General features: G+C 41.2%; 5 protein-coding genes and 1 long non-coding RNA gene across 7 annotated transcripts in view; 4 read left to right on the forward strand and 2 right to left on the reverse strand.

Annotated features, from left to right (window-relative positions):
• The window catches only part of LOC6626961 (uncharacterized), a 129,656-nt gene that overhangs the window by 47,440 nt on the left and 54,522 nt on the right, over nucleotides 1-27,694 (forward strand). Inside the window, exon 3 of the mRNA XM_015173579.3 lies at nucleotides 10,683-10,759. The gene's annotated coding sequence lies outside the window, so the exon portion shown is untranslated. The remainder of the gene's footprint in view (nucleotides 1-10,682; nucleotides 10,760-27,694) is intronic.
• Nucleotides 1-27,694, reverse strand: part of LOC6627053 (uncharacterized) — a 58,195-nt gene that overhangs the window by 8,867 nt on the left and 21,634 nt on the right. The window contains exons 3-8 of one of the 2 annotated variants that reach the window (XM_015174655.3): nucleotides 20,746-21,053; nucleotides 13,150-13,324; nucleotides 1,802-1,934; nucleotides 1,556-1,699; nucleotides 1,178-1,378; nucleotides 11-79 (exon numbers count right to left, since the gene is read on the reverse strand). In XM_015174655.3, the coding sequence (XP_015030141.1) occupies nucleotides 11-79; nucleotides 1,178-1,378; nucleotides 1,556-1,699; nucleotides 1,802-1,934; nucleotides 13,150-13,324; nucleotides 20,746-21,053 (1,030 nt within the window). Of the gene's footprint in view, nucleotides 1-10; nucleotides 80-1,177; nucleotides 1,379-1,555; nucleotides 1,700-1,801; nucleotides 1,935-2,460; nucleotides 2,574-13,149; nucleotides 13,325-20,745; nucleotides 21,054-27,694 lie in introns of those variants that run through there. The other variant, XM_002050798.4, reaches the window with a different exon arrangement.
• Nucleotides 7,691-8,433, reverse strand: LOC116650987 (uncharacterized). Its single transcript, XR_004303998.2, has 2 exons — nucleotides 8,033-8,433; nucleotides 7,691-7,941 (listed from the first exon to the last, which is right to left on the reverse strand). It is a non-coding gene; the product is annotated as an uncharacterized lncRNA (long non-coding RNA).
• LOC6627052 (uncharacterized) lies at nucleotides 8,428-8,839 on the forward strand. The gene is made up of 2 exons (XM_002050797.4): nucleotides 8,428-8,581; nucleotides 8,640-8,839. The coding sequence occupies exons 1-2, from the start codon at nucleotides 8,443-8,445 to the stop codon at nucleotides 8,816-8,818; spliced, it is 318 nt and encodes a 105-aa protein (XP_002050833.1). The 5' UTR covers nucleotides 8,428-8,442; the 3' UTR covers nucleotides 8,819-8,839.
• On the forward strand, nucleotides 9,208-10,447 carry LOC6627051 (odorant receptor 59a). Its single transcript, XM_002050796.3, has 2 exons — nucleotides 9,208-9,923; nucleotides 9,982-10,447. Exons 1-2 carry the CDS (start codon nucleotides 9,211-9,213, stop codon nucleotides 10,394-10,396), a joined length of 1,128 nt encoding a protein of 375 aa, XP_002050832.1. The 5' UTR covers nucleotides 9,208-9,210; the 3' UTR covers nucleotides 10,397-10,447.
• On the forward strand, nucleotides 14,085-16,581 carry Or59b (Odorant receptor 59b). Its single transcript, XM_002050794.4, is given in 4 exon segments — nucleotides 14,085-15,144; nucleotides 15,147-15,351; nucleotides 15,417-15,774; nucleotides 15,842-16,581. Coding segments are annotated over 4 exon segments (1,311 nt in total). The 5' UTR covers nucleotides 14,085-14,465; the 3' UTR covers nucleotides 15,911-16,581.

The raw sequence follows: 27,694 nt of genomic DNA on the forward strand, positions 1-27,694 counted from the left end.
ATTGGCTTACCGTGCAGTAGATAAAGAAGGCGCCCAGTGCGATGACCCGTAAAAGAGCTGGACTAGCGGCGCGCACAACCTGCAATTGTTAAATACAAAAAGTTGTTGAATGGCTTAAGACTAGTTTGAAGGCAGCTATAGTATATCAGCACGTGGCGTGGCTTAGCTTAAATTCAAAATTGAAATCGTCTCATCTGCACAATTGCGCAAAGCACCAGCTACAGAGAGGTCACCCAAAAGGCGGATAGCGTTGAGCTATCCAGACTCGAGCTATTTACTACCAGTCGCAGTCACACTTGGCTGCTTGTCAGACTGAGTAGGACTTAGCGGCATTTAATTAGTTTGGTACTGGCACTGCCGACGGGGCAATGTAGAATCTACTAGCGACATCGACCTCGAGAGACGCCGACATTAATGCGACAGAATCGCATTTGAAATAAAAACAGTTTAGTTGGCTGACTGCGCTGATTCGCACCACTGAGGCACAGACAGAAGCAACAGGGGCAAAGGAAATTTAATAATTCACTCTGCTTACATATAGAATGTACACATAGCTGTATTACTACGACTTTCCCTCCCACAATGCCCCCCTTGTAAAGTTCAAAACGGTTTAAAACTATACGCCAGAGACAGTGTCTGTTCCATGGACGAACCTAATGAGCGCTCAAGTGGCATCCGACTGGCCGCATTCTGCAGTCTGAAGTCGCTGGATAACTCTCTTCCTATCTCACTCTCTCTTTCTCTCTCTCTCTCTCTCTCTCTCTCTCTCTCTTTCTCTCTTTCTCCAGTTCGGTGTGTGTACGAATGTTTGCACTTCCGTTTATGCGGAACCATATCCTTTTCCGTTATTGTTGGTCCACAACGAGCACACGGATACGAAAAAAACACAGACGCACACAGCACGTACAAAATTAACTTGAAACTAACAATGCTAAGCAGCTTAGCATTCCAATGACAGCAGCTTAGGTTGGCCTCGTCCAGCAGCTGACAGCGCAGCCAGTTGCTTAAGCCCCTCCACCAGTTCGAGCGCTGGCTTATAAAAAGTTCGCTGGCCATTTTAAACAAACGGGGAGAGAGGAAGAAAACCAACTGAGAATGTACTTCCTTAATATAGAGCCAACAGAATAATTCTATTTGGCCATTGCTGAGAATTGTGAAACGTGTGCTGGCCACTTACCTTGACTTGTTGATAGCGAAATGTGAACCAGGCGGCCGGTGGCAGCAGGCCGATGACGATGCACGCCAGCGCCAGGATGCTGGTGCGCATGGGCCAATTGAGGGCCGCAATGCAGGGCGAGGCATCTTCACAGGAGTCACAGCCCTCGGCACAGGGCTGGCATTCGTACTCGTTGTTGCTGTTATACGTTGAGTTCTTGCCCTGCGGAAATAAGCCGGAGATATGGGGGTTACATTTTAAATGAGAGTTTCGGTTAAGCTTTGCCAATTACTGCAAGCACACCTGACTCAGCTGATTGTGTTATTCTGTGCTGCTACCCTTACCATTACACAGACGATGTGTTGATGGTAATTTATACCATAATACGTTTCAACCTACCAGCATCAGTTTCTCGTACTCCTCCTCAAGCAGGCTGCCATTAAAGAACTTGTGCAGCGAGGCGACGTCGGGAAAGTAAAAGCCCTTGCGGCACAGGCATTTGTAGGAGCCACGCCGAAAGCCCAGACCCATAATCGGCTCGCACTGTGCCAGGTGAGAGTGAAATTGAAAGTGGAAATGAAAATGATAATGAATGTGAAAGCAATTGACTTCTGATTGCTGCTCTAACGTATTTTAACTACCCACCATTGTGGTGCGCTGTTTACACTTGTCGGTGCCGGCAAAAATGTTCAGCGGCCGTTTCGTCCCGGGCGTATGCCGCTGCGGGCATTGGTCGATGTCCACGCGTCGCAAGTCAATATCAATGCCAGATGTGCCCCTGAAAGTAGGCAACAAGGAGCAGACAGAATGAGGGAGAGTCATAGGCATTGATCAGTGGAGGGCATTAAAAATGTATGTTATTAATTTATCAATTTAACAATCAACTGGGCGGCACTTAAGCCAAATGGCGTCATTTATAAAATCAATTCAATAAAACGTGCAGCCAGCGGCTCATATTTATGTATTTGTAAGTAAAAAAGTATGTGTGTGTGTGTGTGTGTGGCGGGGCCAGTCCAGGCCAGACCAAAGGGCATTCTGTGCCCAGCCACTGGATCGCATTCTGTTGTGTGTATAGGCTTATTTTTTTTTTTATTTTTTATTTTGCTGTTTTGTACTGCGAGCGATAACAAACAATAAATTCCGCCTTTGATTGCGCATATGTGCGTGTGTGCCTGTGTGTGAGTCGGAAATAGAAAGGATAAAGGATAAAGGCCAGGCGGAAACTAACAAGCGTGTTATGGTTCCGGTTTCTCAATGAAAATGAACGCAACAAAAAATAGTAGAAAATTATTTTCTTGTCCTACCGCTGTCGCTGCCTGCTGCCCTGTCGTTTCACAAAGACATAAAGCCATGAAAAGGGTGCACTAAGTCCGCCATCCGACAGCCGTTAAAGCCAACCCAGACGACTCGCACAACAGTCTAGAAATTCTATATGTGTACGAATTGGCATGGGCATCCGGCAACACCCAATTACACGCATTCCCAAGCAGCCTGGCCAGGCCAGCCGGAACACATCTAGAATTTTACGCATAATCCAAGGTTTACATTTGCACAGTGGCTCGAAATGATATATTATTAAAGTTAATTTTTTATTAAATAAACTATGCAAACAACCAAAGCTATTAGTAAAGCTAATGCTGACATGAGTTTCATCTGCTTTATAATCTTTTATAAGATACGAGAAAAACTGAAAGTTTCAAGAGTGTCTGCCGTGTTTGTTTGTGTTTTTAAGTGTGGATTCTACTTTTTCATTTTATAAAAACAAAAAAAAAAAACCCTTTTATATAATATTTTTGCTCCAATATAGTTTCGTTGATAATATATATTTTTTCTACTATATGATTATTTATTTATTACACATTTTTTGTTTTCTTATTTATTTAATTTTTGTCATATTTTCAACGAATCTTTTTTTGTAATTGAAAGAGTTGTATGCTGCTTATTTTCCCACAATATTCTTTACAAACGAATATCGTTTAAACAGTATTTTAATATATGCGGGTCGTTTAATTTCATTTTAAATTCTTGTAGCACGAATTGACGCATGAAAATGAGGCTTGATTGTGGTTATTTGTATTTATTGATTGATTGCTTTATGTTACCATATCATCAAGATAAATAATTAATTTGAACGGGTTTATTGATGTGTTATCTTTAATGTTTTCTTTGGGCGTTTTATATTGCTTGAAACAGTTTAATCAGCCTGTTTTTGTATGTCTATTATTTTGTATATATATTTGTCAATTGCCTTTCAATTAAAAAAAGAATAAATTGACAATGAATCTACTTCAATATGAAAAAAATTTGCATATATATAAATATAATTTTCAATTGCAATTTAAAAATATTTGTAGGCCCAATGTGTCTCGTGTCGACTGCCCGTCTGAACAACGCATCAGGAGACCTTTTCTTTTTTTTTTTTTTAGCACACTCTGTGGCACACATAGTTAGGCCTAATGTGCGGGTCCCGGGTCCTGGATCCCGTGCCGTATCAGGTCCGGAGTTTCATGCGGCTGTCAGTTAATATTGACATATCAGTTTGTATTTATTTGATTGTTTCTGACAACTTATTGATTGCAAAAAGGGATATCTGGGCGCATCGGGGCGCAGGATGTAGCAGAACTACACAATGCCCATATTACATTATAATAATGATTATGTTAATTCTCCTATAGTTGATCCCCGAACGCCTTTGTGTGTCGCACGACCAGGATCATTTTCTCATTGCCATTCTTATTTGCTTGCCTTTTATTTGCTGTGGTTTCGTTTTGTCAGCGCTGCTGATGTTGCTGCTGTTGCTGCTTTTGTTGTTGACAGTTTTGAAGATAATTTGTAAACGGATATCGGAAAATAAGCTTATCGAGTAGACCGGGTATGTGCCCCAATGAGTTTTGTGCAGCTTATATTGATTTATTAGTTTGCCGCCGTTGGCACCGTCTGCGTGAAGAGGATACATTGTCCATTTTTAATAGCAGCAGTCACAATGCTGATGTGGCGTATACTTGATGTGCCTTTGATTAAGTGTTGCCCAATGCCTACAAATGAGCTGTCAATTAATGGCTGTCGCCAGATTTTCCGCTTCCGCTTCCAATTCTCTTTTTATTTAAATGCCTGTTGATTTTCAATTTTGTTGCTGAAGAAAAACCAATGCGGATGCCATGGCTTTTATTAATCTTTTTACGTTCTTGGCCCTCTACTGGGCCATGGGGTCACTTGTGCCATAGCGTTCAGCTGATTAGCATAATTGGTTTTTCCAGCTTGCGCTTGTCGCTGGCTTTGCTCAGCGTAGTCGTATTCGAAAATTGTCTAATTAAACGTTGGCTTTAAGCGTAGCAGCTGGCAACAGGCCATAGAAACTTGAAATACACTTAATTTGCGCATTTTAAAAGGGTATATTTATATTGTTGCCAGTGCTTAAAGTGAATTTCATGTAAATATTTGACTAGACATTATCAAACAAGAACAGGACGCAGTAAATGAATACATGCGGTAGCTACTAAGCTTGAGCTGTGTGTGTGTGTGTGTGTGTGTGTGTGTGTAACAAACACTTAAGCCTAGCCAAGCACGTGCACAGCTCACGGAATACGTGCACAGCTGAAATGCATTCTTGCAGCTTAAACAGAAAAACATGACACACACGCACAGCACGTGCGCGCCATTTAAAAATTGTGACAGCTAATACGCATACGCTGCCACACACAAACACACACACACACACACACACTTGCTCCCTCTATTGTTGTTTGTGTGTGTGTGTGCGCTGTTGTCGAGTGCATTAAGTTTGCTTTGCCGGTGGTAGTGCGTATTTTGGCTATGGGAAATGCCAGACCCTTTCACTCCTTAACACACGCACGCAGTTTGTAAACAACTCGCCTGGTTGGATTTGTTGCCGCGTTACGTATACGCCATGCACGCACTTATTTGCAAATGTGCGGCAAACTACTTCACACGACAGTCAGGCAGGCGTGTGTGCTGCCTCAACTAATGCACATAATCAGCTTCACTTTTGCAGTTTTCACCTCGATGACATTGTTGGTAAACCATCTAAATATGCGGTCACATGCCCAAAATTGATCCCAAAATTGTGCACAGGCAGAATCGAGGCCATGCTAATGCCAAATTTAGTAGTTGTGCTACGTTGAGTTCGTCTACATTTGAAATAGCCCAATAAAGTGGGAGGAAAATAATGTTTAGGAAGTGACCTGCGCAATAAATTAGTATTAAGATTGTTTTTTGGCCATCTTCCTATTGGCTTTTTCTGCTGTTCCCCGACCGTGAATAAAGTCTATACATCGAGTTTGTTCTAACGTATTCTTGGTTGATTTTTATCTGATCGCAGAAAGTCAGTAACAGCTAAGTAGTCGCACAGGGTAACTGCTAGTCGAGCACTGTCAACTGAATGACTCCTATTTGTTCAATTAACACAGAACAGAGCAATCTTGAATAGAAAATATTAATTTTCGTTTTTCATCTGTGCATTGAATAGCAAAGCAATTTGCAATTATTGCTTGAGTTCAATACACAAAAAATAGAAAACCCAACTGAATGAAGAAAATCTTTTGCTGTTGTTGTTTGTTGGCCATTTGGCCTTGTTATTGTTTTTTGTCTTCATCTATTGGAAACAGCTGCACTTGGCAGTTGCGGCTGGATCAAAAGGCCAATGCGCTGGCAAGGACATAAGCTGTCGTTGTTGTTATCGTTGCTGTCGACGCTGCAATGTTGCGTGTAATTGGCTGCGGACAAGACATTGACATTGTGACTATTGTATACAATGTCAAATGGCAAGTTGTTACAGTTTGAAGCACAATTGGCACCCTAAGCATAACCGGCAGGTGGACTTTAGTTGAAATGGCTACATGAGTGCGTTGACATGCAATATGAGTTGCACAAGGAATGTAAACGACATCCTTTTAGATTGGAGCGAATCTCCACTTTAGTTGCGGGCAAACAGGGAAAACAACACACCCACCCACTCACACAAACACACACACACACACACACATGACTGGCATAAATCTAGCATGAGAACGAGCAGACTCATGTAGCAGTTAAGTACTTGCATATAGGTATGGGCGCCGGCATTGGCATCGCCAAGTCATAATCATGTATATTCAGACGTTGCAGCTCGACAGCTCGCCGGCTAACAAGCTACTGTCGATCATCTACAGGCCCCTGGCGAACAGTCTATGCACGTTGTACAAACTCAAAGGCGTGCTTATTGCAATATTTGATACATCCGGTTCCGTTTGCCTCATTATGCTTTGGCAGTCTTTGCATATATACATAACATATAAATATATATTTACAATGTCTGAATGTTTGTTGTACATATTGCTGCAAAAGTCAAATAAATACAAGGCTCGGTTTATTTGAATACCAGCCCTGCACCCATAACCCTATTCCGTTTCCCTGGCATTATATTGTAAATTTGTTGCAAACAGCGCACGCTAAGCGAAACTTAAATGAAATCCAATAAAATTATTGCCCCAGCAAGCATGCCTGAGCAGTCCACGCGCACGGGACATCGCCCAAGCTCACTGGCGGCATGTCCATTCTCTGCGCTCACAGCGGGCGCTTAATGTGATTTGTGCTTTATACTTATTTGCGTTCCAGTTCCAGTTTGAGGTTGAGTTTGAGGTGGTCGGTCGCTTGAGACGGTCTGGTTGGGGTTCTGGTCTCTGTTTGTTTTTCTTGCTCCTAACTAATGCGCATTTTGCTGGCCCTTCGAAGTGCCAAATAATTTTTAATATTATTAAGTTAATGTTGCTTGCCAACAATGGCCCATTGTTGTCCGCCTGCATTTATCATGGTATATAGCACAGCATAATACATAAATTAAATCAATTAGCAAACTTTGCTCGCCGCCGTCCCGACTTCAAGTTGGCCACGTTGGCTCGTTACAGTCGGTTGCCGCCAGTTTGCTTCCAGGACGTAAACAAATTAATTTTGCGGCTAGTCTCACAACTAATGGAATACTGATAGCCATACCATTATTAACACGACCCAGTTGGCAAGTTCAACTTCAGCCTGCACTGGTGGCGAGCACCAACATTTTTATAACCCTACACATGGGATGTTATGAGTTAGTCTAGAAAAATTAAACGTACTCTATTGGGCATATTCTATTAAATTAGTAACTAACATAGCATATATGGCCACATAGAGTGCTTCTCTATACATCTTAATTATTATATTAAAGCATTTGATTTAGTTATAAACTATTTTTTTTTTAAGAGCGAACTCGATTCTATATTGTTTGCTTGCCTAACTGATTGGGTTACTTGTAAGATTTTATATTTTATTTAAATTTTTAATAGAGCTGCCATTGACAGTATCAGACGAATTACAATTATAAAATTTATCATACCTAGACTAAAAACTTCTTTTGGACTCCTATAAGAAGTGTTCGAAATTATAATAGTAATTTAATTCAAAGATTCTTTACTTTTAAAATGTTCATTTTTTCTTTCTCAAGTCTGATGTTTCTTTGAGTATCTTTTAAATAAAAGTTTCTAAAAGAAATATAATTTATAATATTTGTTAAATATATATGTATATATTTTCATACAACCATTTAGCAAGAGAATTTGATGATGGGTATTTGTAAGGGTATTTGAACTTCGGCAGCTCCCAGTAAACTTTTCATTCAACTTAGTTGTTTATATATTTCCTTTTTCGCTAAGGTTCGACGCTGTGTTTTTAAGCTTCAGAAATAAATGAGCTTTGTTTTTGGCTGTGGCTGCTGCAACATAATGTGGGCGCATGGGGCAGTGCACCTAAATGAACTAAACGAACTTTTAACATTTCGACATTAATTTTGCTGCAGCCGTCCATTAGGCGGCCAAATTTATGTTGCAACTAATTGCAGGCAGTTACCGTGCTTCCGCTCTCCCAGCCAGCGACAGACAGTTGCCTTTTTTGATGCTTACAAGCGGTGTATTCGAGTGTGTGTGTCTGTGTGTGTGTGTAGTATGTGTGAAATTTATCGAGCGTGCAAAGTCATTGAGCATTAAATGGCGTATCTAGGCATGTGCGTGGGCGTGCGCCATGTCTGCTGCTCTTTATAATTGATTACTTTCATTAAATATTGTCTGCCGCCCACCTGTGGCAAACTGAGCAGCTGTAGCTGGAGCTGAAAGTGCTGCTGCGACACGGCGATAGGAACTGGCGCGGTTAATGAAATTTGGCACGCCTTGGCCGTGAAGTGACTGTAACTGTTATAATTACGGAATCCATTAGCAAAAGTTGCACAAGCGTTAAATTTCATTTGTCAGTATTGCTGCAAAATGTTGTTCGACTCGTTGACAAGTCAGCTGCTGGTACTGCTCGCTCTGCTGGTAGCGACCATAGGTCCCCTACCAAGCGCGGGCTTAAAAGAAAGGGTTCCACTCACTTGGCAGCAAAGACAGTACTACCAGTCGAGCTGTAAGTGCGCACAGGGACTCAACTGTTGATAATTGATGGCCGATTGGTTTCCTTACAGGGAAGCAGCGCATAAGATTTACCACTACACCGGAGCCTGGTTCAACGCCGGAACCGGAGGAGCTGCGTAAGGTTTATCCCTGCTACTGCTACAAGCCTCCGCAGCCAGGGGAATCCACAACCGAGGGCTATGAAAAGTACATGACTGAGAGCAAAGATATATTTATATTAAATAAATAAATACAAAGCTCCAAATATTAAGCACAAGACAACGTTAACTTTTATAATCGCGCTAAAATGTTATTTGAAGCTTTTATTGTTTTTTAAGCGAACTGTTTTAGGTTCCATCCCGGTCTTATTTTTTTTGTAAGAAAATGGCGATTGTCCAAACAAATCGTGTAATCAACTGCCAGATATGTCTACGGCTTTATAGGATTTAAATAATAAATGATAGTTCAAACGACTATTATTTTAATTATCGTAATTGGTGTGGTCACGCGCTATCATGACTATAATTACGAGTATTTAATTATACAGGCAATTTCAAAGACAATTATACTTAGAATGATTATGAAATCGAGACACCAGCAAATGGCTCAATCAGCACCAGAACGTCGAAGAAGGACTACGTCATGCTCATCAACAGCTTAAGTTTCTTCAGGAGTCACTGGACTGTCTGGAAAATAATTGGAGTTACCTACAAAAAGGTGAAATGGCCACAGCTGTACATCGTCTATAGTCTCCTGTCGAACCTTATAGTAACCGTTTGGTATCCATTGCATTTGGGCATAATGCTGTTTAGAAACAAAAACTTTTCGGATGATATCTTAAACCTCACGACATTTGCCACCTGCTTGGCCTGTTCGCTAAAAACCGCTTTATACGCCTATAACTTTGAAAAGGTGGAGCAAATGGAGCAACTGCTAAAGCAACTGGACTTACGGATCAAGAGTGCACCAGAAAAAGCCATCTACAGTCAGTTGAGAACACAGCTGAGAAACATTCTCTATGTTGTTATTGGCATCTATCTGCCAATTGGTGTTTTTGCCGAATTTTCATTCATTTTTAAGGCGGAACCTGCTCTCATGTATCCGGCCTGGTTTCCCTTTGATTACGTCAACTCGACGCGCAACTTCTACATCGCCCACGTATATCAGATTATGGGAATTGGCTTTCAAATACTGCAGAACTATGCGAACGACTGCTTCCCAGCCGTAATGTTGTGCCTGATCTCATCTCACATTAAGATGCTCTACGTGCGCTTTGAGCAGGTGGGAGTGGATGATGCTGAGAACGCTGAGGATCAGCTGGAGGCATGCATAACCGATCACAAGTGTTTGCTGGAGTAGGTAACATCTCGAAAGCATCCTCTGCACTATTTCATTGACTTTGTTTGTTTGCAGACTTTTTCACACCATTGAGTCCTTCATGTCGCTGCCCATGCTGATTCAGTTCGCGGTGACTGGGCTGAATATATGTACTAGCATTGCGGGGCTTATCTTTTTTGTTACCGAGCCCATGAGTATAACATATTTTTTATTTTATGCCTTGGCTATTCCGCTGGAAATCTTTCCCATCTGCTACTACGGCACAGACAGTGAGCTCTGGTTTGGTAAACTGCACTATTCGGCATTCAGCTGCAATTGGACAGCGCAGCATCGGAGTTTTAAGAAGAAGTTGATGCTGTTTGTTGAGCGCTCACTGAAAAGAAGCACGGCAATGGCTGGTGGCATGCTACGCATTCACTTGGACACATTTTTCTCAACTCTCAAATTTGCCTACTCCCTGTTCACGATCATAATACGCATGCGAAAGTGATTGGTATAATAAAAGTCCGGAAAATGTTTATTGATCTGTTATATATCTGTATGTGGGGACATCTGTATATGAAAGTACTTTAAGACCTAGGGTTTTTGCTTCGGTGGATAACAAAAAATTTAGTTTTAGTAATCGCCTTACTATGTGATTCGCATGAATGTAATCAATGGATCTAAATGGTTAATAAGTAAACTAAATAAACTTAATGTCTGCTTTTTTTTCTCTCTCTTGTATGTGTCTTCTTTTTCATACTCTAATTCTAATCTCTTATTTATCTTGCTTTCAGTGATGGACATTGTATCTAACTTCCTCTTACTTACAAATGACTATACGATAACCGTGCATGCGGATGTGAAATTTTGGGTAAGTACTTCTTTACTTACATGTTAAATAATAAATCGATCTGCTATGCAAACCTCGGCACAATAAACGCTAACCGATAAATACAAGGGTTTCGAATTGTTTGACATTTTCATAACTTAGAAAAATTATCAATTAAGTGTAAAGCTATTTGAACAAATGCCAAGTTTAACCTCTTTACTTTTGTATGAAATTCCTAAAAATATTCTGCTAACATCTAAATTCGTTCCTGGAAAAGTAAAGAAAATGCTAAGATTAGAAGCACAGAATGCAGACTAAAAAACAGATTGTCCGTTGGAATTTGTTGTTGTCCGTTGCCAAGCAATAATTACAAATTATGCATGAAACGATGTGGAAGTGCGTACAGCGACGACGACTGGCTAATTGTGCAGAGGCAGAGTTCTGCCCAACCCCGACATACTTCGCTTCACTTCACCCAAATCCCTTACCGCCCACGCCCGGTATGTTCGCAATTTGGTCATAAACAAGAGAATAGCTTTCAGCTGTCATTATGTTGATGGGGATGCAACATTGAGACACTCTGTTTGATGTTGTTACTAACTGTTCAGTGAGGCTATACGATTTCAGTCAACCAGGCTGTAAATTGTGCACAAGTTGTTGCTATACCCTATTTAAATTGCGCATGGGTAGCATGGGGTTTTGGCTTAGTGCGCTTGTTTGCAACAGGAAAATAAAGGAAGATGTAATCTTAAACAGAATCAATAGCCGTGATAAGGTTTATTTAACAAAATCTATTTAAATCGTGTTTTGGTTTCTATTTGTATGTATATGGGAAATTTTTACATGTAGGTTCTCAGATTGTATACACAGATTTAAAATATTCAAATTTCGTATATCCAACCCACTGCACATTAAACTGGAATGTATTTTAGGTAGTATATAATCAGTGTAGGGTATCGCCTGGTCGATCATTACTGTTCAGAACACTTGTACACATTTTTATTTGTATTTTCAGTTGTTTTAGTTGTTGTTGTGGCGTTTTGCCCATGCAATAGCCTTGTTTATGGTAAAAGCCGTGTGCTTAGTTCCTTTAAGGGTTTTTAGGCTTGCAAATATTTATAATAAAGCAACTGACACTTACAGCTGATTTAACAAATTTAATGAAAGGAACACAGCTTTTTGTATTGTCTGCTCACACCACGTCGCAGTCGCCTGTCAGCCAAGTGAATTAATTAGATATGCTCAAAGTGCACTCTTCATTTCCAGAGTGGCCCCTTAAAAAAAGCGAAATGTTTCAAATTTATTGATTTGGCCAACCGTCTCGGACCAACATCAATGAAATTTTCATTAAATTGTGTAACTTCCTTGAGTCCTCAATTCTGACTTTTTCCACAGTTTGCCAACTTTTGCTATAACATTCAATTGAGAAAGTTTTCCCAAAGAGAACTATGTTCAAAAAGAAAATAAAGCGAACAAAAAAATTACAAAATTTTGTTAAAAGTAGATTGTTGGTGTGGGCAGCACGTCATAAAGTTTCATAAGTATGTATAGTGTCCATGTTAACGTATTCCGTTTGCCGGTGCGTGATTGAAATTTTTTCCAACTGTCCGCCAAAGTTCCTGCCACTCCGGATGCTGCACGTTCAGCATAGGAAGCAAGATCTGTGGCAGTCATTGTTATTGCTGCCAATGGGTCACTCGCGGCTCAACTGCTCAGCTGCTCTGGCTAGGAAGGGACATTACATTTCATATTTTGTCATTCGTGGCTGCAACTGTAGCTGACAGCAGAAAAATGCTGCCCGCCAAAACAATAAGAGCGATAACAATGTCTTGAAGAACTGAGCAAAGGCAACTTTTAGACCATTTAATTTTTATGCGCATCTAGAGCGACGGGAGACGTATTCATGCGTTAAGCATAAATGCTTCACTCCGGTTCTCGTGAAGCTTTGAACAGAAAAAACATGAAAAATGTCGGCATTTATAAGTTTGGCTGTGCTGCTAATATATAAGATTCATCTTATCAGAGTCCGATATTATCATATGATGACTGCTTCATCTTCTTTGGGAAAGATTTCGTTATTATTAATCAATTTTTTTTTTCAACATATCTTTAGTTTCTAGAAGATGCACTATTCTTTTCGCATATCTACATACCGTTTAAAATTGTACTACTCTTTTGTTATGGTTCTTATAGGAACAATCGCTGGGAAATAAACAATTTGTATAAACGTCCTGAAGGGTATTTTATCTTCGTTCTACTGCAGATAGCCCTTCCTTCTTGTTTCTGCATCCTTTTTGTGTAAATTATTTATAAAATGGGCAACACCCACACACATTTACTCACACTCAGCCGACTTTGGCTATCATTTCCCATGAGATCTACATTCCGATTTGTGTATTGCAATTGTTTTTGACTTTTCTGCTGTTACTTACTTGAAGTGATAGCTGCCATTCTCATAGCCAAAGAATGGCACCGTGTACGTTAGCATCCAAATGTTGCCACCGCCGCAGTCGTAATATGGCTTTGACCATCTGCCATCCTCGTATTTTACGGCTAGCGTATCGTGCTCGACGCGTTCCTCGGTACGGTTCGAGTACAGGTGGAAGGCTGCAAGGTAAAAGAAAAGCAAAAAGGAAACTTATAAAAGAATTGTTTGACTGAAATAATCGATAGACATGCCAAATTCTGATCAACTATGCATCAACTAGACACGAGCTTAGGGTAATGCGATTATGCTAGGGCACCGGCAAACATTTCAGTCCAAACGCTAAGCGCGTTGTCCTGCTCAATAAGCTAATGACTTTATAAGTGCAGCCCAAGTTGAGAATCCTTGACTGGGCTACTGAGCTGAGCCAAACATGACAATAGTTACATTAAAAATAGATTTGATATTTTTTGCACAAATTGTTGAACAAAGGATTATATAGAATTGAAGCTTCTCTCTTTAAAACAAATTTTTGAAATCTGCCAATAGCTTGTTAGTTAATATTATAACTATTTATCATCCAATTCCTAAGTGCTTGTCATTCAAAGAAACAATAGAATTTGATGTAAGAAATTTATTGCTTATGGGCTGTAACTTTTTCGTTTATCTACAGACTCCCTGTTCGACCTTTATTAGATTTGAGTATCGTACTTTTCCTTAAATAAATCGTGAATCTTTAATATTATTTTATTTATGCTAAATAGCATACCTAAAGAATTCAATAGCTATTCCCATCGTCAGCTTATATTATTTTCTCCAGCTAAATAGCATACCTGAAGAATTTAAAAGCTATTTCCTTCGCCAGCTTTATTTTATTTCATTTTCCAAGTAAATTTTTGCTAGTTTTCAGTTTTCCTAGAAGCCCATTCAATTGGCAATGTCAAAGCAAAAATCCACAAAATAACAACAATATTTACTGTTGAAAGGCTTTTTCTGTAAGCGGTATAAAATATTCTGGTTGTCATAGTTAAAAATTCTCGGAAAACATAATTTTATTCCAAGCAACAAGTCAAGTTGGTTGTTGATCAACTAGACACTGCCAACCGATGGCCATTCTTAGAACTTGCCCCATTTATTATCTATAGAAGAGCTGAAAAGTGCAGCTTTAAATTTATAATAATTAATTTGCAGTGTGAATCGACGACCGCTGGTGTTGATTTAATAATATCAACAGCATACCTTATTCATTATATTGAGCCAAACTTGCTTGAGAGAAATAATAATATTTACAATTGAAACATTTACGTTTAATTAATTCTTAATATGAGCCATGCAAACGGCCAGTCGCGAGAATCGAGCAGCTGTCCAGCTTGTTTCACTTCATACTTGTATAAAAGCCGCATGCTGGTATTAGCCGCAACACAAAAGTCTTTGGCAATTGCAATGGCCCCGACATTCAAGTTAATAAAACCAGCGCCGCTCACGGAGCGAATCGCCTCTAGGGATGGCTGCATCTACATGTATAGAGGCATGTGGGTAATTGGCTGGTTGCCACCAAAGGCGGGCAAGGGTCGGTATGTGTATCTCATCTGGACATTTGTGACCTACTTCTTTGGAGTGTTCTATCTGCCTGTCGCGTTCGTCATCAGCTATGTGAGGGAGTTCAGCAATTTTGAGCCCGGCGAGTTTTTCACCTCACTGCAGCTGGCCGTTAATGTGTACGGTGCATCGGCCAAGTCGCTTGTCACGTGCAGTTACCTACGACGTCTGAGCCAAACAAAAATCTTGCTGGACAGACTGGATGAGCGTTTGCTGAACGACGACGATCGCAAGAAGATACACGCTGTGGTGGCGCGTTGCAATTACGCCTTTCTGATTTATACTTTCATCTATTGCGGCTTTGCCGGCTCCACGTTCCTGTCGATGGTGCTAAGCGGTACTTCGCCCTGGGCCATATACATTCCATTTTTGGACTGGCGAGATGGCCCGCTCAGCTTATGGGTGCACTCGAGTATTTTACCATGTCTTTTGCCGTGCTACAAGCTCAATTGTCCGACACGTATCCGCTAATGTTCACGCTCATCTTTCGCGCCCATTTGGAAGTGCTTAAGGATCACATACGCAAATTGCGCATGAATCCAACTAGGACCGAAAGGGAGAACTATGAGGACCTTATCGATTGTATAATGGATCACAAACTAGTTCTCAGGTAAGACTGTCAATTTTGAAGTTTGCGTGTTTGTGCAATTTGACAAATGAAATCTGCTCTGCTAGATGCTGCAACCAGCTACGTCCAATTATATATGGCACGATATTTGTGCAGTTTCTGCTCATAGGCCTGGTATTGGGTTTGACCCTGATCAACTTATTCTTCTTCTCAAACTTCTGGCAAGGTTTCGGTTCCGTTTTGTTTGTCCTTACCATTCTGCTAGAGACGTTTCCCTTCTGCTATACCTGCAATTTACTGATAGACGACAGCGAGGACTTGGCCAATACAATTTTCCAATCCAATTGGATAGATGCGGAGCCGCGCTATAAAACAACCATGATTAACTTCATGCACCACGTACAACAGCCAATCATTTTTATAGCCGGCGGCATCTTTCCCATCTCAATGAACAGCAATATCAGTGTGAGTACTTCTCAGATATTAAATGTGGGCAAAAACTATAAAAACCCTGCGAATCTCATTTTTCCAGGTGGCCAAATTTGCATTCAGCATTATTACCATAGTGCGGCAAATGAATCTCGCCGATCAGTTTCAGTAAAAAGGTTCTACTGTGCATTAGGGCTTATCCCATTCTATATTTTAACGTAAATTATCATCTTTATTTATTGCACCGTTAAACGAGTCTGGCGCGTGCCAAGTGCTCGTCTGCAATTGCTTCTCATACAGACGCCCTGTAAAAAAATATAACACACACACACACATGTATGCATACCCTCTTGGTTCGGCATTGTTTCGTGGCTGGCATTTGCATAGAATTTGTATATGTTATAGTTTATCTCGTAAGATTTAGCTGATTTAGTTGTGCTTTGCAATTGCGAGGCCCAAAATGGTAATGGAAATGAAAAGCCGCAAGCGAACGGAACTCAAATCCCAGCGGGGGCCGGGCTAAAATTTGCAAATTGTGTTAACAGACGGAAATTACAAGAAGAAGCAACGAAAACAACCACGAGCCACGAGTACGCTACCAATGTCATGAAAATAATCAGTGCACATAAAAAGAGCAGACAGAGTAAAGACGGCCATGGAGTGATGGGCTTCCTTTGGAAAACGAAGCATTCGCAGGAAATACGCACATACGTATTACTGTTTACATATTGTATGTGATTTTTATTTAAATTTTATGTTAAACACGTGACGGGTAGACAGGAAAATATCATATCTATATACATATACATATATGCATGTATGTTTATCCACTCAGAAAACAAACAGCCCGAAATCGTCTTTAACATTGGATCTAAGATAATTCGGCCTAGTTTTTTTTTTTTAGAATTCTCTTAGCGATTTATATAAAAAAGCATGCTTTAAGAATCAAAAAACCATTGCTTTAATATAGAAAAATACATTTTACAAAAAGGCAGATACAATTTTTTGGAACAATTTTATAAATATGTTCTCTGACATTATGAAAGCTTACGTTTATTGGCAATTCGCTTCTTTTTTTTTCGGTATTTAGGAACAATTCTTTTTTTTAAGTGCATGCATATGCATTAAAATATGTAACGTATCAACTGAGCCAGCCACGTTGACGGCAACAACAACAACAATGGCCAATTCGGCGTTCGAGAAAAATGCAAATATTATGACATATTTTTCCGATTTTTCGCACACATACACACCGACGCACATGAAATAAATGCAGCTGCTTTAAAAATGCATTTGTAGTCTATATCAATATTATGTAACATAAAACATACGTCGTCATATGTCTGTCAAATGTTTGCAAGGCTATTTGATGTTCTAAAATATTAAAGTTTTCTTAAAATGAATTTGTTATTTAATCTTGAGCATTATGATTTATTACTTAATTGCAATTCACAACTTTTTTACGCTATCAATGCATGCGGAATACCAAATGTAAATGGCATAATTTGTGCCGTTTAATTATTTTCTGAGCTATAAACAGCATTAACAAGCAATTCGTGTGCAACATTATGGAAATTAAACAAAGAGAACAACAAAACTCTGATGTTTCGCATTTATTCATTGCTCCATTAATATATTATATTTCAATATTGCTTTGTGCTGGCTCTAATCAAGGGACGCGCGCTCTATTAGTTGTATTCAAATTCAAATTGATTGCAATTGTGTAAATGATTTGCAATTGGCCATTTGCTGGTTACAAAATGTTGACGCTGGCGCCATAATTATGGCACATTAAGTGCATTGGCTTGGAATTGATTTTGATTTTTTGGTAATTACAATTAATTGATACGCGTCTCTTATTTGTTTTTGATAAAGCCATAAAGTCAACTCTGGCAATAATTACGCAATTTAACGCTGATTGCTGTCCAGCATGCCGAAAAATAAAATAAATTATGTAATGGCAAAAATGAAATCAAGGAAACGATTGCGAGTTTTTTTTTTTTTGTTCTTGTGGAAAGGCTCGTCATGATTTTGCGTTCGATAATTATTTAAAAAATACGATTCGTATTACTGAACACCGCAAAAAAATAATCAAATTAATTGCGCTTGAATTGGCCGGCAATTTGTTGAGCCAGCAAAAAATGTATATATATATATGCGTATTTATCAGCTGGCGCGAGAAAATCCCTGAAAATTTAATAAACTTTCTTGCCGCTTGCATTTTATGGTGCAGCCGCAGCGCGACTTTTGCGCCAGGCCAAACTTTTGCCGACAAACTTGAATGCGGCCACGAGCACGCCCGGGGACCAAGGCGAACGGAACGAAACCGTGGCAGAGTCTTAGGCTGCGGCTGGGGCAAGTTCAAATATGTAAATGCATATAAATTGAAAGTCAGCGGCGCTATGCAGATATTGCAGCAGCGATGCTGACCTTAAGGCGTAATTTCGCTAGTTCTGAAGGTTGAGCTGTTGCGAAATGTCTGTTATCCACATAGACACACACACACACACACATGTACACATATAGAAACACAAACATGTATGTACATACACACATATATAGTGTGGCTGTGGCTGACCGTAAATCATAGTTCATAGCTGTGGCTATACCGTGAGGCATCTTTCATATAAGTTTTATTCTAGCCACGACAACGAACCGAGGTCGCCGGTTGCCATAGATATATGACCCGCTGTCAAAATGGTGGTCAACACAGACACACACGCACGAGCACATACACATGCATGCACAAGCACCCTATCAATGCATGAAAAATGATTTTGTTTTCTTTTTATACCCTATGCAACCTTTCATAATTCTATCACGAAATGTGTAATGGAGATGTTGTCTTCCAACTCATCTTGTATATTTGTATATGTGCTTGATCAGTAATAACAGCCGATACGATATAGATTAACATATATCTATAAAGCTATCGACCTGCTAAATGTGTTTCTGTTGCACAAAATTTAAGTCGCAAGCAGCCGGAATATACCATTATATCATTATGTCATTCATAGATCGGAAGAAACTTTAGGGTTTTTACTAAAAACTACTTTGTTATTTTTACTTGGCATATAAACGCTCGTCATATGAGAAACTGTTATCAACCTCGGACCAATTTATCATTAAGGAGAACAATCGGTTCACATAGGTTTTGTTTGGAACATAATTCTGTGTTCCAGATATTTTTACCAAACTCATGAATTACGAGCTTCACAATTCGCCTGACATATCTACCTTCAGAAACTCAAGTCTCTGTACATTGGGGTGTTTCCTCTTCGGTGCTCTGTAAATTCATTCCCATTCCCATTTGTATTTTTATTATTTTATTTATTCAGTATTAAAGTAAAAAACTGTTATGCTGAACGCAGACTTTTTACCTGGATTATATAAATAAAAGCATATGGCTACATGAAAAATGAGACCATGCCTTTTCACTATTGGAAGGTGCGACAGTATTTGCTTTATCTTTTGAAAATATGAAATACCTTACAGGTTAAGCAGTTCAACATGTATGGGCTTAAATCCAACCGATTCAAGGTTATATTTAATATTTCCTGAAACGTCCGTTTGCATGAAGTACATTTTTGTGGCAAACAAGTCCTACAAGGGTAGACGACATGCAGCACGGCTTTGCGCTGAATATTTGGGCAAGAAATAATATTTCAACGACTTTTTTTCGGGTTTCAATTACCCCCCACTAGGAACAGCAGCGGTAAGCAAACAAACGGGCTAACAAATGGAGGGACAAATGAATTTTCATCTGTGGCAAATACTTGCCTGCCACAGCTTTTGTTTGCCTGCCCGAAGCAGGCTGCAATCTGTAGTGGCTGCAAAAAAAGACGGCATTAGCATGCAGTGGAGCCTTAGCGGCAGGCTGTGTTTGTTTGCTTTCAATTCCGTTTGTCATTGCGGCATTTGTGTGCTTGTGCACCAACGAGTGTAGATCACATGGAAACTGTTTTGGGGCAGCTGGAAAATGTCTCTCTGCCCATCGCTAAGTAATAGTCGGGCACTCGCGTGCACAAATAGCACACGTACATTACGTGTACATAGGTTTATTTGTTTGCCTGCAGTCAAGCAGGCAAATAATTTGCATATGCCCAGCATGAGCAGCCTGCATGGCAAACACGACACGTGGCGTATACGTTACCTTTTATTTACTGGCTTCATCGACATGCATTAACAGCTGTGTGTAAACTGTGTGTAAATTAAAGGATTGACTGGCCAACTGTCTGATTGACTGATGAAGGGGACGCAACGGGCGCTCATAATTGAATGTAATGTGAGAAAATTGTTGCATTAAATGCAACTGATTGAAATTCGTTTTCAACTTTCAGTAAGTGGCCAAACGTGACTCGACTTCAAAAGATTGAAGCGATGCTGGCATTTATTTCTGCTGAAATGGTACGCAGTTGAAAAATAAAAGGAGCTGCGACACATATGTACATGCATAAATTAGACAATTTTCGGCTCGGTTGGCTCAGCTCAGCTCGGTCCCAGGTGCGCATTCAAGAATCACAACTAATTAGAAAGGCGCGACGGGTACGAGACTTTTGGGCCCATTCATTTACATTTTAAGTGGCATTCTCTTATACTATATATGCACATAGTATTTCGAGTCTATGCGGGCATTTTCTTCTTATTTATTTGCTTAATTGTTGGGCTATGATAGAAATTTGCCCAACTGGCAATGATAAAGCGACAGTAAAATATGCGACTCTAAATGGGTAACGACGGCATCGCAATTAGGCAGCAGCAGTAGCAGCAGCAGTAACAGTCGCAGTAGCTCTCTCTTTTATGGCCTGGTGGCTCCCATGGCGTCTTGGCTAAATGTCCCTGATGTAGTCTGGACAGTGACTAATGAAGTCACAGATTAAAGCACGCAGCAAATATAAATATTCAATGCCATACACAAAGATCTATCGGCGCATAAATAAGCTGGCAAAGAAGCGGGCTCCCCCTTGCGCCAGTCCGCAGAGGGTGCATAAATCAGAAGCTACTTACATTTCAGGTATTGCTCGTTGCGTGCTATCACCTTCTCGGCGTTCTTGCGTGCGAGAAAGAACCATTCGGATGTGTTGCCCAGATAATGATACTCCATGGCCAGGTCTTTGGCAAATATGGCGCCCAGATTCGGTGGCGGCAGTCGATACGCAAACGGGCAGAATAGTCCCGGCTGCGCTGGATGCTCATTCCAATCAAAGCAATTGCCTGCCGCGAATATATCATCGTCAAACTCCACCATGGACAGGACCGAGGCGTGCAGCAAGTTGACATCTTCCTGCACCGAATGTGCCGTCGTCTTGAAGATTCTGCAGTTAAACGAATAAAATGGGAAAGCAGTTGAATTTACGAGCAGGCTACATTTCAAGCGGAAATTGCATTAAAAATCCATGCAATATAATAGAGAGTCAGCCCAGCCATAGGTTTAAGCACGCCAAAAGTGGCGCAGTTCACAGATTTAGTGGGTGGACGGGTGGTTGACACAAGACTTGTTATTGTTTGCCGGGCTTCCACTCATTTTGTGCAGCCTGTCATTTATATTTTTATAACGCTGCCCCGAACTGTCCCACTGCCTCGAATACCACCAATCGCTCCCCTAACTGCAGGGCCCGGCCCGGCCAGCCCATGGGCACAAACCCAAGTGCACTTATAGGCGCAGCCCATTATGCTGCTTCAAGCTGTGCTCAAGTGCTCCAAGCGCTCCTTGCTGTCGGCTACGGCTATTGTGCGGTCTCAGCTCTCTAGCTGTTGCAACTCTCCTTCTCTCTCTGTGTGTGCGTGTCTTTGCTTGTAAAAGTAAACGAGAATATTGCGTTCAAGACTGTGCCTTAAGTGCCATACGCCTGGGCCGCCCGTCGCCAAACTAACCGCCTGCCAGTGTGAATCCCTGCCCCAGGCTCTGTTTCCCTCTAGTCCGGACCTCTTGGTCGGTATTAATTAAAATGTCGCTTTAACATAACATTTGCTTCGGGGCAACAACAAAATCCACAGGATGTCGCACCCCCCGGCGGTTCCTGTGCACCGCAGATTTTTGTCTCGCCTTGATTTCTTTATTCAGTTTGTGTACAAAACTTGCCATTAAACTGTCAAATGGTCAAGGCTATGGCAAAGCCCAAGCAGACGTTACAGTCTGATATTATGAATATATTTTTGTTTGCTTGAAAGCAGCCAAGTAGACACACTCATATAAAGAAAGCCATCTGGCGCCATTTAAGAATTGGTTAAACTTATTATTGTTTTGGGGAGGGAACCTAACATAGAACTAGCTGCGTAATGAGCTCTGCTATATTATGTAAATATACATTTATTTATTGATACATGAACGGATAATTAGTTGGTCATTATGGTTGAACCACAATCAAAAAAATTAAATGCAATCTTTATTTTTTTCTAACCGAATTCGTTTTGTGCTGTCCCATGCATAATACAACACAAGATGACAACAAGTTACGTCCATAAAGTGAAAGTTTGATGGATGAACTGCTTGCTAAGTTTTGACAGGAAGATTAGCATAACAGAGTATTCAAAATCGCAAAAAAATATTAAAACCGTTATTTCATTTGACGGAAATATAGGTTGAACGGAATAAATTATTAAATATTATTTTTGAGCAGCTGATTCTTTTGGGGCCTCAAAAGCAGCTGTGGCCGTTACATATATTTGTTTAACTACAGGCCAGTAAGTCAAACACCTGGAAAACGGGGCTAGGGCAACACATCCTCTGGGACCGATGGGTGTCCAAAGTTTTGATAAACATATGTAAAAAGTTTGGGAGTTGCTGTGTCCCTCGGGTTTTCGCAGACCTTATTTTCCAATCGACTGAACAGAGTCGCCTTATTCTTGTGTGATTTTGACACGCTTGCTAACTGGGGGCGTGGCTCATTAATTAGTCGATCTGTTGCAAGGTTCATTTGTAAATGTCAGCGGCATTTTGTCATTCGACCAGCCCACCATCATGGCTGAAAAGTCGCTTGCAGGCTTTTAACACAAAAACTTGAGCCCGGCTAATGACGCCGCCGATGATGATGTTGCTGCGGAAGATGCTGACTATGCAACAATATTGGGTATGCTTTTTGGCTCTCACACATAATTTACGGCCATTGAGAACAGCTACTGTGATAAGTATATAATGGATGTGGGACCGCGCAACCGCTGCGACGACATATGCGTCGACTAGAGCACAGCTCTCGGTGTGTGGCTAGAAATGTTTAATTAGCTGTCCACAAATAACTGAACAGCAGCATGAAAGCGACTCTTTCTCCCCGCTCTCTCGGTCTCTCTCTCTCTCTCTCTCTCTCTCTCTCTCTCTCTCTCCTTAGCTTTATTTGTCTCCCTTAACTAGTGTTCTCTGCCAGACCACTTGAACTCTTCGCTTGCATATGCTCAAACTGTGGCAAGACCTAAGTAACTGCAGCTGTGCAATTACGCACCATAGCCGATTCGCCTCTTCTGCCAGAATTTTTGAAATGTGTGTTAAAGACACTTCTCCCCACTTAAGTGTTGAAAGGGCAAAACAAGCACTAAGCGGCAGGTGCGTCTGCCAACCAGGTATTTAGACAGACAGACAGACAGACAGACAGACAGACAGACGACAGACAGACGGACGGACAGCCGAAGTGTCAAAGCTGTTGTTGTTCCTGTCAGTGCACTCATGAGAAAGTAACACTGTGGGTGCAGGGTGAAGAATGTCTTTCCTTCTCTCTCTGTCTCTATTTTCCTCTCTGTCTCTTGCTTGTTGTGGGCACAGCATATGGTACACTATGCTGCACTAAAGCAGCCGGAATTTTTAATGACCAGCTTTCGTGTGTGTGAAGAGTGTAATTACACAAAGCAGCCGCAACTTTTTCTGTTGCTGCTGCTGTTTGCTTTAAAAGCCGCTGACGTTTAATTAACATTGACCAGCAGCAAGCAAAACCAATAATAGGGGCAGTTTATCAGCTATCTTTGCTTCGCCCAACGCTTGTCATGGCTTTCATCACAGTAGAGTGCCCCAAGGCCCCAAAAGAAAAAAAATATTCTCCCACTTGTGTATGCGTCTTGCGAATCTCTCTGATAGTCAAAATGGCGCCTAAGCCGCCATGAGCCGCGGGCCATGTTGCTTATTTGTTTTGCATATGGTGTCCGCAGCCGTTGCCGCACACACCATCTCCAAGAGTTGAAATACATATTACAAACTTGTGAAAGCTGGGATAAGTAGGGGAGGCTGTTACCAGCCGCCCACAACAATGTGAGCAGCAGCAGTAGGCATTTAAGCCGCTTTTTATTTGACTTGAGAAGGCCGACAAGCAGCTGACACAGAATCCTTACGCAACTGAAACTGGGCCTACAATGCGAATATAATTTACAAATGCCAATTTGCCTTAAAGTTGATGCCAGGGCCGCTCTGAGCCACAGTTTGGTATTGATTTTGTTTCGGATCAGCAAAAATTGAAAATAAAAAATCCAAAATGAAATAAATAAAAAAGCAGCGAAAACATAGCTGTGTTTGCGCATCATGTTTCGAATTTCAATAAATTATTTCTATTACATCAACTTATTCGTTAAAACCAATTAATTATGTGCAAGAAAGGCAAGCCAAAAGCAAAATTGGCAAATTAAATCGTTAAAAAGGTACCGGAGCGCAATCCTCAATCCCCAAACAATTGACGCTTGAATCAACAAAAACAATAATAAAACAAGCCAAAGAAAAAAATTAAAATCAAACCCAGCCCCGGGCTGCAGGCCATTTTGAGCATGCAAATACAGACGCAGACGCACGCAAACATACAAACTCCAACTTCTGCAAGGACACTCTGTGACGTGTCCTTGGCCAATGCTCAAGCACCTTACAGTGTGTGTGTGTGTGTGTGTGTGTGTGTGTCGACGCTTGACGTCGACGTTTTAATTGAAAGCGAAATGTTTTAGTTTAATTATTCAAAGCACACCGTTGCGCTTGTTGGCCTGCAACGTCTGCTGTGCCACTTGCAAGGATCAGAGCAGCTGAGGCAAGAGCAAGGGGAGCTGGCATTGAAATTGCCTCGCCTGGCTGTCGATGCCTGTCCGCTTATAGCTTCGACCTTTTTGGCTGTAAACGCCTTTTGTCTTAAGTTGTTCGGCTTTTGTTGGCCAGCTGCCTGGCAAATGCAAATATTTATTTTAGCCCATAGAGACCATGGCCTTTATCAATTTTAATTAGGAAATAATTAAATGATCAAATAAGAAATGCCATCCGCGCGCCGATAAAGCGTATCTGATTCAAATGTGATGTGACGCAAATTGCCAGCGAATCGTGTCGCAAACAAGAGATCGACACATTTTTTTGTATTAATAATCAAACTTCAAAAGGCTTTAAAAAGCAAAATCTAGCTTGCGCTTTATGCGCTCTACCTTGAAACTGTTCCTATAATTTCGCAATTTAAATCGTTTTGCAAGAGCTGCATATCTAATAATTAGATTAAGTTCTTGTTAAATTCAAGCTGAAATCTTACTAAAACTTGAACTGCCTTAGTTTTCCAAAGAAATTGATATGTAAATGCAACTAGAACAATCCTACACTTTATGCAGCTTCGAGTTCTCATAAAATGTATTCGTAATTAATTTCAATTATGGGCCCCACTCATATTGAAGTTTGAATTATCTGTGTTGCAACTAAACGCTATACTAATAATCATAGCATAAATAATTAATAAATCAATTATTATTTATGTGGTCGGAGCCAATGTATCTGATACTTAACCTCTGCACACGGCTACAGTATATGTATGTGTGTGTGTGTATCAATTAGCAGAGGAGGGCGGAGTTTAATTAATTAAAAATGGGTTTCACTTGACTCCGGGGTCGATGGTTACGGCTGTTGCCGTTAGAGAGCTAAGTAAGTGGCTAAATGAATCAGAGGTGGAGGCAGTTGCTGTTGACATGTTTATGCAAGCCACAAGGACACGCTCCACACACACATACGCTACACACGCAAACTCTCTCACACACACTCACATACATACACGAAGTGAAAGTAACAAGCCGGCAACGCCCATTTGCGTTGAACTTTGTTGTATTTCTTTCTTTTGTGCTTTGGCTTTTTTGTGAGAAATGTTTTTTTGATTTAGTCCGTTAATTGCTTTCAAGTTTGGCAACTTCTTAGCTCGCGCCTGATGATTATTATTGCCGCGGCGCAGCAACAACAACGACAAGAACAACCGAAAAACTTGGCAAGCATTTTGGCCAAAAGTTTCTTTTGATATTCTTTGCCAAAGCCCAGCAGCAGCACGCAGCTCGACGCGACCATAATGATTATTTGCGAGTGTATGTATGTGTGTGTGTGTGTGTGTGTGTGTGTGTGTGGGCTGCTCCGTGAAACTTTGGTGCCACAATGCGGCGCATGTCTATGATTTTTCGACTCGTTCTGCTTAGCGCCTTCTTGGCTGCGGATTAACTGCAAAAACGGCAGCGTTTTTATTGCGTAAAAATAGACTTGCCAACACGGCGGCTGCGGTTGGGCTTAAATTGTTACGCATACGCCGAGTGGGATAGCAATGCGCTTGCCAGCTGCCTGGTTGGCCGACAAGCTTGTTAAGCTGTTAAGTTATGGCCACATATGTTGAGAGAATATAGCGCTGAAGACAAGACAGCATAAAGCATGCAGCCGACAGCGAATGTTGGATACGTTGACGTTGATGTTGATGCCGACTGGCGCTGCATGCAACAAAAGGCAAAACATTTACACTTGCATTTGCATCGGCCCAGTCAAAGTCAGACTCGCTAAGGCAAGCCAAACAACTGGAAAAAGGACCGCTCCACCAGCTCACTGGATAAGGCTCACTATGCCCAAGGCTCGGTGGCGTAGTTGCCACAGCAACCGCAGACACCGCACCAGTGCACGTTGCTGTCAGTGGCAGTGGCAGTTGCAGCTGCAGTTGCACTTCCACAGTGCGGGCGGGCAACCATCAGTTGAAACTCACATTAGGAATATTTTGCGCGAAATAAAAAGAATTGCCACCAACAACCATCAAGCACAATGGAAACAGAGCGGCACAGCTAACCAGGCTGCGCAAGCGATTCTCTTAGCTGGTGGTGCAGGCAATGCGGGTAGCGCGGCTGGCTGTGGGCGGGGCTGGGTATCGTTATTAGCACCACCCGTGGCGCAGAGCAAATCAAGCGGCACAAAAAGCCAAAGCAAAGTCGGATGTTGGCCATGTGTTTCATGTTTAGTATCTGTAGCTGTGTAGCTGTAACTGGAACTATATATGTATATAGCTGCAGCTATATCTGTATCTAGATCTGCAGCTGTGCGTGTATTTGAGTCTCCCGCCAGTCCCTGTATCTACTGCTGCTCGCACTTATATATTTATTTGTTTGCGCTGGCAAACTTTGAAGGATGTTGACAATGGCACATGAAAAAGGGTGTGCGCGGGGGTTGGGGCATCCGTTCTGACCTTGTTGTTGTCATGTCGACGTCGACAACGCCATCTCAGTCGCGTTTTATTGCCGCGGGCGGGCAATTGCTCGTTGCAATTGCTATTGCCATTGCCATTGCTGTTGCATGCCACATCGCTTATGCAGATTTCGATTTGTGTAGCGCACAAATACGCACATTCAAAGTGCTGCTGAGGCACTGCGGCGCCCTAGCAGCTGTGCCCCCCTCTCCACGCCTCTACACCCCTTTATTGTGACCCCACCAAAAGTTGGGCGACAAATTGAATACAACTTGAAGAACAGGCGATTTTGCGTCACTTGAACGCAAAAGTTCAAAATAAACATAAAGTCGAAATTGGCGATAGATGAGCCATTGACAGAGAACGCGACTTCAGTGGCAATGTGCTAGCAAAGAGCAGCAGGCAGCTGGAACAGCAACAGCAACAGCAACAGAGAACATAGAACAGACAACACAAAGCGCGGAAACTCAATTTCGGTGAAGTGCGATAAAGGGGGCAAAGGGCAAAACGCGAGCTGCAACTCAAGCGACGACAACACATTT

This window comes from Drosophila virilis, chromosome 5 (genome assembly GCF_030788295.1).
Source record: "Drosophila virilis strain 15010-1051.87 chromosome 5, Dvir_AGI_RSII-ME, whole genome shotgun sequence".
NCBI classification, from domain to species: domain Eukaryota; kingdom Metazoa; phylum Arthropoda; class Insecta; order Diptera; family Drosophilidae; genus Drosophila; species Drosophila virilis.

Coding starts and splice junctions, on each gene's coding strand:
- LOC6627052 (XM_002050797.4), top strand. CDS start 8,443: ATGTTGTTCGACTCGTTGACAAGTCAGCTGCTGGTACTGCTCGCTCTG. Junction 8,582..8,639: donor ACAGTACTACCAGTCGAGCT/GTAAGTGCGCAC, acceptor GTTTCCTTACAG/GGAAGCAGCGCATAAGATTT.
- LOC6627051 (XM_002050796.3), top strand. CDS start 9,211: ATGCTCATCAACAGCTTAAGTTTCTTCAGGAGTCACTGGACTGTCTGG. Junction 9,924..9,981: donor GATCACAAGTGTTTGCTGGA/GTAGGTAACATC, acceptor GTTTGTTTGCAG/ACTTTTTCACACCATTGAGT.